Genomic DNA, 13,264 nt, shown 5'->3' with positions numbered 1-13,264 from the left:
TTAATCCTTCAAAACGATAACTTAATATGGCAACTTTATTCTGAAAATTATAATTATTTTACAACACATCGTGTGTTAATTGGATGGATTTTTTGTAAATCTCACCTTAGATAAACTATATAAATAGGATTAGAATAATACAAATTAATGTATATTAGTTGAGTAATAAATCATGAAAGAAAAAATTGAATTTACACAAGAAATAAAACATTATTAATATATGCATATGTTAATACTAGATTTGACTTATATATTCAAGCCTTTCAAAAGAATTGAAATAAGGAGCTATCCACCAACAAAAAATGTTGGGAAGAAGTTAAGTTCTAAGGCATGACCTAAAGTTGAGCAAGTGTGAAATGAGACATGAATTTTGGTCTTGATCATTGTCCTCAAGTATGAAAAGAATTTGTATGTTCCCAAGAAGCAACTTCCTAAGCCACTTTTGGCTAAGGCTTCAACAACTTCAACAACTGATAAGGATGTTTATCAGAAACATTTGATGATGTCATTTGTTGTAGATGTCTCATGCTTGCAACCAATGAGTTCAAATATGTAAAAACTTAGAGAAGTTTAAAATGACACAACACCACAAGTTGTTCTTCCATAAACAGTAAAGGAAAGAAGTTTGGCAAATCCTAAAACCAAGTAGGATCACACATTCTTCAAATAATTGACACCATTAACACAAAGATTGGACTTTTCTTTAGAAGATATTGAGTTATCCACCACTTTGATCCTACACTTTGCCCTATAACATACCTAATCCTGTTATCTATAGTTATGAATACTAATGAAAGTAAAATCATTTTTTTAAAATTCTATTACCAATCTTATCTTTGTAAACACAACTAATGTTTTTTAATTATTTTATTATATCTTTGAAAACTTCCTATATAATAAATAAAAATTATCGCAAAGTGTTAATTATGTAATTATAGTATTATGAATTTTAGTAACAATGTTCATTTATTATAATTACTTTTTTACATTGATTTTCTATCTCTAATAATTAATAATGGAGCTTTATTGATTTTATTATAAATAAAAAATTCTATATCTGATTTATTATCTGAAATTTCTGGTGCATGGTTGTAATATTATAAAACTTAATAAAAAAATGTTTATTTTTAAGAGTATTTTGGTATTTATACTTTTCTAACTTAAAATATTTACTTTAGTAATATTTTTTAATTTTAATAATTATTATAATTTTTTACTTTAATTATGTTTTTACTTTTTATTCTCTTATAAAAGGTAAATACATATGCGTGTTACGTAGATATTTCCAGTAGTGCATTATAACATGAATGGTAAGGACCTTTTTTACTATTAGAATAAATATTTTGTTTACAGATTTATTTTAAGAGATTGAATTATTTTAGTATTTTAAACAAAATAGTTATTATCTATAACAATATATAAAGATGATTCTCTCTTTTATGTCCGTATTTCATAATATCAATTCTACCATTTACAATATAATTATTTATTAAATTTTTTAAAATTAATAGTTATTTTTACTTATTTTCTATAAAATTGTTTATCTTTTCTTTTTATTTTATTCATCAACAATTAATTTCTCTATTCATTTCACTTTATTTTTAAATTTCTCTATTTATTTTACTTTATTTTTAATAAATATAAATTTATTTTATATATTAACTTAATAACATTTATAAATTTATTTTATATATTAATTTAATAACATTGCACTATTATCATCTACTAACATATCATCATTCACATTTAAAAGATAGTACTTACGTAATACGCCATTAGTGATAATAATAACTACTTGCGATAAAGTCGCTTAAGTTTTTTATTAGTTTATTTGTTTGTTTTATTCCTTTAATACGCTCAATATGTTTGCTTTTTATGTTTTATGTGCTTGATGCCTTTTGCATTTTATACTTTGAAATTTAATTCGTGTATATTTTGTTTTATTTACGTTGTTTGGTTATTATTTTATTTTTTTATATTAGAATAATCAAATATATCACACCTGCGAATTACTGTTAAAAGATGATCATATCTCAACATTAGCTGTTGTCATGTTTTGGGCCAAGACAAATAACTGGGTTTGCAAATAAAATTTAAAACATTTCTTCCTGCACTTCCATTTTTTCTTCCAGGACCCCTATAAAATTTACTATTCCCATTTTATCCCTGCAGCAAGCTCCACCATCTTCCTCTAAGTGCTATGGCAATGCTCACAGTTGCATGTAATAAAGCTAACAAAGAACGAACAATGCAACAATACCACAAGTCAAAAACACATAGAAAAATAACAAATGATAATTCAAGTGGAATTTTATTGTTCAAGAAAGTCAAGGTTCAACAATAATGGGTATATAAGGTTATAAAATAACATCAGCAAGATGTAAATTCCATTAGAGTATGGACCTGGAAAAGATGAAGGAATATTCAAGAAAGGACAGAGAATAGCAGAGAGACACTCAAAAGTAGGAGGAAAAGGCACGTATCATATCACACATATTTCATTATGCCACAAAATCTTTGAATATACTATTCCTTTTTGTTTTTCCTCAAATTTCTCCTTTGTCCACCCAGTAAGGGGTCCTCCTCCATGTGTCCCAAAGGCCTAACTAATTCTCCTTCTTTTTCCAACTCATCACCGTATGTTAGAATACTTCCCCAATTGAAAGGAACCTTGTCCTCAAGGTTGAAATTTGGAAATTGGGCTCTGATCTCAGCAACATCCTCCCAAGTCGTTGTTTGTTCATCCAAGAAATTCCATTGTATTAAGACTTGTGGAATCAATTGAGTGTTGCACATGATATTGCGAAAAGCCACAACTCTTAATGGTTGAATTGTTGGCCCTAATGCAGTAGTAAGCAGTGACAATGGTAAATATTGTTGGGAAGGTTGACCAATGAATTTCTTGAGTAAAGAAATGTGAAATAATGGATGAATTTTGGCCGTAGGTGGAAGCTTGAGTTTGCAAGTAATTGTTCCAGTCTCTTGAAGTACCTCAAAGGGGCCAAAGTAGTGCATTCCCAACTTTTGATTCTTCCGGAAAGCCACTAAAGTTTGACAATATGGCTGCAATTTGACTAAAATAAGGTCACCCACTGTGATTTGTAATTCTCGGCGATGTTTATTAGCTTGAACCTTCATATATTGTTAAGCCCGAGATAAATTCTCCTTAAGTTGGTGTAAGAAAGCATCACGATTTTGGAGGATATCCTTAACCGAAAGGGGGTCTTCTGCATGTGTTTCATATCTTGTAAGAGCAAGAGGGTCTTTGGCATACGAAGCCTTAAATGGAGCCATTCCAATGTTGTGGTGAAAGGAGATATTATACCAATATTGAGCCTAGGGAAGCATAGAGTACCAACTCTTAGGATTCTCAAACACAAGGCATTGAAGATACATCTCTAGAGTTTTATTTAATGCTTCGGTTTGTCCATCAAATTGTGGATGATAGGAAGAACTCATTGCAAGAATAGTGTCTTGATCTTTGAAAAGATGTTGCCCAAAGGAGCTTATAAAGACTTTATCATAGTCTAAAACGATAGATCTTGGGATACCATAGAGTTTGACAATGTTATAGACAAAAGTCTTTGCTAGCATTATACTAGTATAATAAGATTTCATAGGGATGAAGTGCCCAAATTTAGAGAGTTTATCAACCACCACTAGAATAGTTGAGAACCATGAGAGGAAGGTAAATTGGTGATGAAATCCATGGAGATATCATCCCAATTATGGTTAGGAATTTGCAAAGGTTGAAGTAAGTCGGCGGGTAACGCATGATCTTTGGCTTGTTGACAGATTTGACATTCGCGTACAAAGCTATGAATGTGTTGTTGCATACCGGGCCAAGAAAATTGGACACTGATTCTAGCTATAGTCCTAGCTACTCCTACATGAACCCCGGTTTTGGAGGAATGAAACTCCAATAAAACTTCGCGAATGAGGTCCTCTTGATGGGGTAACATAATTCGTCCTTTCCAAAACAACAAGCCATCCTTCACATCATATTATTGAAACTTGTTTTGGTGTGCTACACATTTATGATATAAAGGCTTCAATATATTAAGGGTGCAGACCATGCCAACATAAAGCTACGTGATAAGGCATCTGTAGCAACATTGTCACGACCTGGTTTAAACTGAATTGTGAAATCAAAGCCCATAAAGTTAGGTACCATTGTTGTTGCTCCAGTGTTTTCAGTTGTTGTTCTAACAAATCTTTAGGACTTTCTTGGTTAGTTTTGATGACAAACTTGTGACCAAGTAAGTAATGCCGAAACTTAGCTAGTGCCTTAATGATCGCATAAACAACATGAAAACCATATATATCCCATACATTAATCATGTTACACTAGGAACATGCTTGCACCTTTTCTGCCAAACATTTCACCAAGATGAAAAATTCTAACATTATTTGGGTTTTGGTTCCGCAATTCGTTTACAAAAATTTTGAAACTATCGATCATCAAGACACTTATTTCTCTTATAGGATTGTTTACAAAAATAGAGGAATATTTATGTCCTTATTGCAAAAACTACTTTGACAACTCGACACTTTCTTGTTTAACTTGTTTTCCAGAACATTCCAAGAAACAAATGATTTTGATCCCTTTAACCTTCTCAAGTTTCCAACAAGATGATTCTGCAAAGAAAAGGTAAAAGCACAAAAGACATATGCAGAATCCACAACAAGCACTTGAATATCTCTTCGGTCTATCACCACTACTAAAAAAACTCATATTTCTTGTTAATTTTGTTTTGAAATTTTTATGGTAGGAAATACTTATAAATTTTGTTATGAAAAAATTTATGCAAGAAATTGCTACCAATTTTTTTGCAAAATATTTTGTATAAAATACTTTTCGTAACAAATTTTGTAGGAAATACTTGCGAATTTTATAATTTTCTAAGAAAATAATTACCTACGAAAGAATTACTTGCCAATTATAATTTTTGGAAAAAATAACAAGAAAATATCTTTGCTTGCAAATATTTTTAACAAATTTACAAGAAAACTCTCATATATATATATATATATATATATATATATATATGAAAATTTTTAGTAGTGTACCTCCTATTTATTTACTAACAACTTAAAATCATAGACAAACTTACACATGATATATATATATATATATATATATATATATATATATATATATATATATATATATATATATATATATATATATATATATATATATATATATATATATATATATATATATATATATATATATATCAAATTTTATATTTTGCTTAAATTCAATAACGGTGTTCAAAATTAACAACTTTTATTTTGGTTTTGACTATCGTTTTTCTCAATGAGTAGATAACTAAAGTTTTGGGATATTGTAATTTTGTTATCCATGAGTTCTAATATCAAAATCAGAGGTACATGCTTTAAGAGATTTCGGAACATTTTACTAACATCAATGTACCCAATTATGCTTGATTCACTAACAAAGTATTTTGGAAAAAATTAAGCAAAATCTACAAACCCATTAATCAACATAGTATAAGACAACAAAAGTGATCGAAAGAAGCAAGAAAATTATTTAACATATTATTTTTAGTTTCAACAAAAATAAGTCTAAATAATACTTTTTCACCTTGATTTGATTCAGACAAGTTTGGTTTCAATCTAATTTATTGATACAGACCATTAGACAATAAAAAACAACCTTATCTTCCCCTTATCGGATGAATATACAACAATAAAATATTAGGGTTTGCATGATATATACATCACAGAAATTTGTCACTTATATTCTCGTTTCTTGTTGTAACAGGAAATTCTACTCCTTCCTGTGACAAGAGTATCATGGTTTCTGCAGCCTCGATCTCACTTTTAACTTTTGAATTGATATCAGAAAGAGAAGTGTGAAATTTTCGAAGTTCAGAGAGTTGGGTCCCTCTGCCATGATCGATAGCTTCATCAAGCATTGAACTTTTACTTTCTTCCTCAGCCAACTGTCTCATCACATCGAGAAGTTGCAGATTGAAGTGGTGATTCCTATAAACATCAAAAGAGGGTCCTCTTTGGAGTTGGTTTGATCTGAGATCTTGCTGAAGAAATTCAGTAGCAACAACATGAACTCCTGGGTGGGAAAACGAGTAGGGTTTGTTCCCCGGAGAGAACACGACAATGGCAATCTTTGCACCACACATGATGGACAACTCATTCGCTTTCTTGAACAACCCTGTTCGACGCTTTGAAAACGTTATTTGTCTCCTGTTGGGGTTCTTCACTCTCACAATCTCAATTTTCCGACGACCCATGATTCCTTTACCTCAACTTGCATTGAAAGATAGAAGAAAAAAAAAACAACACTGTAATTAGGGTTTGTTGCGAAGGTTGAGTTTGTCACCTACCTTCACAACCCTCTTTATATACACACACGAACAGGTTTTTCAATCGTTATCAACTTGTTTCATTAATATATATAGGAAGAATTTAATGTTCTTCTAATTTTACAAAAGGTTTAATTATATTCTAATTTTATTTCATTGAAACTATAATACGAAAAATTATGAATTTATTGCAAAACATTGAATCTAGATCATATCTTTTTATTGGATTCATCGTTTTAAAGAAAGAGTTTTGACGTTTGCCATTGGTGCAAACTCTTGTCACTTCTAAATACTATTTTTTTTTTGTTCTAAAATAACCTACATTTTGCAAATTGTTTTTAATTTCTAATAATCATGCATTTAAAAACGTTGCGTAAGATCTAATTGTAAACCATAATGTTAGATCATTTAAAACCTGGTTTTGTTAGAAATGAATGTATAGTCTCCCAACCAAATTTAGATTCTTTATTTTTGGTACTACTTGTTTTTTTTCTTCTAATTTATAGATCGTATTGACTATATATCATCACTTTAAAATTATATTTTTTATTCGTTTTCTAATATTTTAAAACGATTATGAATGATATAATTTTAGTAAAGTTTTAAGGAAATAACAATTTAATCAAATTTAATTTAATTTAAACAAAATAATATTACTTCCCTAATTATTTTGAAAAAAATATATTAAATGGTATTAATCTTTAAGCCATTGTAGAACAATACCAATTGGATTTGTTCTAATTGGTTGGATTTGTTTAATTTCAGTTAAGGAAAATCTATATTAGCATTTGCATCTCATTTTTTAAAGAAATCATATCACTTTTGGTAAACATTACTAAAAGAGTTAGTTTCGTAACCATTTTTATTACAATGGAAATATATGAATTATCAAGTTTATATATATATATATATATATATATATATATATATATATATATATATATATATATAATTTTTCCTGCAAATTTGTTAAAAAATATTTGTAAAAAAAGACTTTTTTCTGCTATTTTTGTTAAGAATTTTAATTGACACTTTCGTAGGTAATTATTACTTATAAAATGATAAAATTTGTAAGTATTTCTTACCGACCTTATTGTGAAAAGTTTTTTATACAATATATTTTGCAAACAAATTGGCAATTATTTCCTTAAAAAAAAATTCATAACAAAATTTACAAATATTTTCTACAAAAAATATTCAAAAATAATTGACAGAAAATATGGATTTTTTGAGTAGTGAATATTATATGAGCTTTCTGGTAGACTTTTTAAAAAACATATGTAGCACCGAAAATGTAAAAAAATGCCAATTTATTCAAATTGAAATAGTTTTATTTAAAAAGTAGTATTAAGAAAACTAGTGAATCGAAACTGATTAATCATTTATTAAACCTTTTTAAGAAAAAATTAAGATCTTTTCATATATTTTGTAACACGTCACCTTCCACTTTTGTTTCATTACAACTAGAAAAAAAAATTGTACTTTCCATGGAAAGTTTACAATCTATATTTTATATTTTGAGTGTAGATTTAATTTTCCACACAAATATGTTTATGTAGTTGTATAGTTGATGGACGGTGCATTAATAAATGTAAAAATCTAATTGCTAAATGTTATATATATATATATATATATATATATATATATATATATATATATATATATATATATGATTTCTTTACTAACTTTAACGTCAATTATATTAGATGGAGCTGCCTTGTTTTGATCGCTCCGTATTAAATTGGATTAATTTGTTTCACATAAGAATTGTGATTAGTTTTATTGCAAAACTCTGGTATTGCTTAGGATTTGAAACATTTGTTATTCTTTTGGATTTTCAAAAGTCACGTTATACTTGTAATATAAAACCCATTACTTTCTGGAGTTTAAAACTGCTGCTATTTTTTCAATTATTTACACAAAAATAATTCACGTTTATGGTGATAAAAATAACTTTCTTAAAAAAAGCAGTTGATTTTACAATTTATTCTCAATAACTTTGAATTTTTGTAATCTTTTGTGTTTCTAATTATTTTGAAAAGTTGAAACAATAAAAAAATACTTTTAAAGAAAAAAAATACTAAAACATGATTAGATAATTCTCTAAAAATGGTATCAAACATTTTAATGCCATCAAAACACTTACGGTTACAAATTAAACATGTTACAATCAAGAGGGAAGACTTAACCTCAATGAAAAAGAAGAAAAAAAGAAAATGTTTATATTACAACAAAATTATTTATACAAGTTAATCCAATTTAGTTCTGATGTCTCTAACCTCTCTTCTACAAGTAAGAAAAATCCAAATTTACAGGATAAAGATCTGTTGCATAGTGATCTTACTTTGGCTTTAAATCACAGTAAAGAATTGATTCTGGTTTGCATTCATGAAGATAGTTCATGCTCCTGCCAATAACAAATTATTAAGATAACTTGCATAAACAATGTAATTGAATTTCCAATAAACTTGTAATCAATTAGTATACGAAAGCTAAGAAAATGACTTTAGGAGCTTTTTAAATAATTAATAGGCCGAAAGTTGTACATAAAATATATTGTGGGTAACTAGAATCCAATTTAATGGTACCAAAATTAAGAAACTTGAATTCTGATTGAAATTGTGGTTGTGTACAGTAAAGGTAGATATGATAAGGGGAAAATGGTTTGCTTTGATTTCAAGACTCTCTTTCTACCCCTTTTCTTGTGTGATCTACATTGTTCCACTTTAAATATAGTGCTGCAAAGATAAACAAATAAGTTATGTTGCAGACAAGTGTTCCCTGTAATGTATTATAAAAGCTTTATGCCTAAAGATTATGGTTTGTAGATTATTATAGAAAAGAATGCAAAACGTTGGATACCTATTATTCTGAACTAATAGCTTCCAACAACTATGGTTACTCAGCCATGAAAGAATCTTGAGTTTGAAGAAGCATCTTGGCTACCAATTTTCTTTGATGACAAAAAAGCGGAAAAGCAAAGAAAAAGGAACAAAGAGATTATTTTCAAAATAGGTTTACCAATATATATATATATATATATATATATATATATATATATATATATATATATATATATATGCTTTAAAAAATGAGGTCAAGAATACAAAAGGACAAGTTACAAATTAGGATAACCGATTGTCTCAAAAATAATTTCTAAAACACTTTTTTGCAATGATAATCAATTATCCTAAGATAATCTATTATTCCAAAACTTTTTTTAAAACTTGATTAGTATTAAATGTTAATCGATTATCACATAACGTTCTCTAAAAAATAAAACTTCCTAGAAGATCATGTGCAAGCAGACTATTTGTGACTTTTTAAGACTTTTTAAAATATTCACATACACACACATATATATATATATATATATATATATATATATATATAATACTGTATGCATCTTATATTCACATTGTTTAGTACATCTTATATTTTCTACACCAGAAGAGGAAGAAATATTATTTATTTATAGTTTCCCCTCATATATTGGTTTTCAAACAAGTGGAGGGAAAAAATTATGGATAGGGTTCACTTGGGCTGTTAGGGTAAATATAAGGTAACTCTGGTTTGTCCTTCGATGACAATCGACACGTTTGGGAGGAGAGAGAAAAGTAATAGTAGAGTTTCTCGTTCCCTGAAATGTTACAGAATTATTCATTGCATTGGTTTGCCATGCATTTCCCGAGAAAATAGCCACAATGTCAGCGAAGAAGGGATCAAACATTTAGGGAGCAGCCATCTATGATAAGGTTATAAACTTTTGTTTTTCACACACAATCATAAAATAGGGAAGTGAGACAAATATCACAAAAAATACAGCATATCATAATAAGATAAAATGAAATAAAAATTCTCCCAAATCCATAAAACTGGATTTTATTATACTTTATGAAGATATTGATTAATTTTGTAGTGACTAGTCAGGATAAATGAGCTCATGACCAACAAAATAACTCAAGAACATCTCATATTGAGTAATAGTAACTCGTTTAAATCTCCAAGGTCATACCTCCAACTAAAATAATCAAATATTTATTTATCAAATTTTATTTCAATATTAAACAATATAATTATATAAATAAATAAATAGATAGATAGGATCAATGAATAATTAAAATAAATAAAGATAAATAAAAAGAACTCGTACGTAACTGAAGAAAAATATAAATAAGTAAATATGAATTGAGTAAATATGACTAATGCATAACTGGAGATGATTATAAATAAATAAATAGGAACGAGAACTAAATATAAAATAGAATGAGGTTAGGGACACCTCACTTATAGAGATAAAAATAATTAAGAATAGATAAAAATAATCAAAGAAAAAAAATGATAAATGTCTTCTCCCCTTACCTTATTTATTGTGGAAATTATACCAATGTTATACCGAGACTTTGATGATATATAAAATTTTTCCTCTTTCTTCCTTCTCATACACACACAACTTCTTCTTCTGTTTGTCTTTTTTTTGTTCTCAATGTCTCTCTTCTCTTCCCCATTTCATTTACGTCATCCTATTTATACTATCATATGTAATCATTGCTTTAGTTTAAATTAAACTCAATTTCTTTTGGTTTTGCTTCGTTTGAAAGGAATTACTCGTTCCTGGATTTTTTTTTCTCTTTACATTGAAATGATAGAATCTCATTTAATGTTACTTTATCCTTTCATTCCTTTTTTTTATTTAATAATAGCTTCTCTGACTTATATACTTGTTACTTTTTTTTTCTTTTGCTTTAATGTACAATAGAAAATACCTTGGTTTTAAGTTCCTATACGGTAATAGTGATTTTAATATTAATTCAATTGTATAAAATCTTATAACTATTTTAATTTGAAAATATATATTTTATATATGAGTGATTTTTAAAAAAATCTAATTAATCTTATTAGGATTTATTTTAAATTGTGCATAATAATTCTAACATTATATGAAAAAATAATTTTAGTTAAATATAATTTCCTAACATAAAATATTCTTACTAAAACAATATATATCTCTTTTATTTTTATTTTATTTTTGGATGTTACAACTAACATATAACTAGAAAAACAATAAATAGTGACTAAAAATTTGATCACTAAATGACTAAAATTGGTCAGTGATTTAAATAGTGATCGATTTAATGACTAAAAGATTCGATGACTAATACGTTGGTCACTGATCATAGTGATCGAAAATAATGACTGAACTTATGATCGAATTTTTGACCAAAATAGTGACTAATTTAGTGATCAAATCGATGTTTGATTTCGTCACCAATACATCTCTAATTTAGTGACCGATTTTTCAGTCACTACATTAGTCACTAATGATATTATTATTATTATTATTTAATTTTAATAATTTCAAATATAGGTTTTATTAAGTTTTATAAACAAGGAAAATAGCACCATAAAGATACACTTTAGTAAAAATTGGAATTAGTCCATCTTTAAAATTTTGGACCAATTTAGTACTATATATTTTGAGATGAGTGGATTATTTGAACCAAATTTTGTTAAGTTTATTTTACGTTTCAAATGCATTTCATGATAGTATTTAAGTTGTTTACATTATTTAATACATCAAATAAACTTAACAAATATTGGTTAAAAGTACTAAATCCACACATTTCTAAAGATGAGAGACTAAATTGATCTAAAATTTCGAATAATGACTAATTTCAGTTTTCACTAAAAGTTAAGGGACAAAAAAAATATTTAACCCAAATATATTCATGATATAATGATATAAAACATCTTTATCAATTAAGAGTAGAAGACGTTAAAGCATAAATTAATATAATAGCAAAACATTAGCATTAGAAATTACAAAAAATTATTCAGTGAACTAGAACTTCATTTATTCATAATTTTATTTATTATTTATTATTACTAACAGAAGAAAAAAAAATACACATAAATTTTTAGACTTACTTGAGACTGATTTAATTATAACCATTATAACATTAGTTCATAAAAAATATTTTCTATATTATCTTTAATGTTATAAATGAGTAATCAAATAATACTAATAATAACAAAAATAAGAATTATATGATAATTATTAGAACAATAATAATACATATATATTAATAATATCAATCAAATCCAATAATTCTAAAAAAAAATACAGAGTATGAAAAGAAATATAAATATCCTTTTAAATATCATATCATTGTTTTAAAATATAGAATATAAAGAAAAAGATAAAACATTTTTTCTATATAAACTCTGGTGTTTATTCCTATGTTTATAAATATAAGAGATATTTATAGAAAACTACGAATACATATGTGTTATCGCGCCTATATATCCGTATCTTTTAAATATGAATGATAGTATGTTAGTAGGTATAATGTTATTAAGTTAATATATAAAATAAAATTATATTTATTAAAAATGAAGTAAAATGTTAAAAATAAAGTGAAATAAATAGAGAAATTAATGTTGATGAATAAAAAAAAGTAAAAAAGATAAACAATTATAAAAAATAGACAAAAATAATCGTTAATTTTAAAAAAAATTAATAAATAATTATATTGTAAAGGGTAAATTTGATATTATGAAATATGGACAAAAAACAGAGAATTTTTGTAAATAAAGAGACTTAAAAATAAATTATAATAGATCTTCTTAAATAAAATATTAATTTGTAGTAAAATTATAGTCTTAATCATAAATATTATTTATTATAAAACTAAAAATGCATAAAAATATTAATAATCGTAATATAATATTTTAATTATATATTTTTAAATTATATTAATTTATTCATAACATCTTGAAAATTAACGCATCAGTTACGTTCTGTTCTGGAAATTCTGGTTCAAAATCTACCTGTTATGAAAATTTTGAAAAAAATTATTCTGAATATATTCAAAATCCAGAATCACTTGTTAGAAATTTCGAGAGTAGAA

The 13,264-nt window shown here is 26.5% G+C and overlaps 1 protein-coding gene across 1 annotated transcript; it reads right to left on the bottom strand.

The window, feature by feature from the left end:
• Positions 1-5,747: 5,747 nt before the first annotated feature.
• On the bottom strand, positions 5,748-6,281 carry LOC114170134 (agamous-like MADS-box protein AGL61). Its single transcript, XM_028055617.1, has one exon. The coding sequence runs from the start codon at positions 6,279-6,281 to the stop codon at positions 5,748-5,750; it is 534 nt and encodes a 177-aa protein (XP_027911418.1).
• Between the last annotated feature and the right edge of the window lie 6,983 nt (positions 6,282-13,264).

This window comes from Vigna unguiculata, chromosome 11, assembly GCF_037176805.1.
Source record: "Vigna unguiculata cultivar grain cowpea cultivar isolate G323 ecotype 2 chromosome 11, ASM3717680v1, whole genome shotgun sequence".
Taxonomy (NCBI): domain Eukaryota; kingdom Viridiplantae; phylum Streptophyta; class Magnoliopsida; order Fabales; family Fabaceae; genus Vigna; species Vigna unguiculata.
Note: the sequence above shows the minus strand (reverse complement) of the source record. Positions and strands in the feature narration are given on the sequence as shown.

What these genes read in the sequence shown, in the direction of transcription:
- LOC114170134 (XM_028055617.1), bottom strand. Translation starts at nt 6,281, where the DNA reads ATGGGTCGTCGGAAAATTGAGATTGTGAGAGTGAAGAACCCCAACAGG.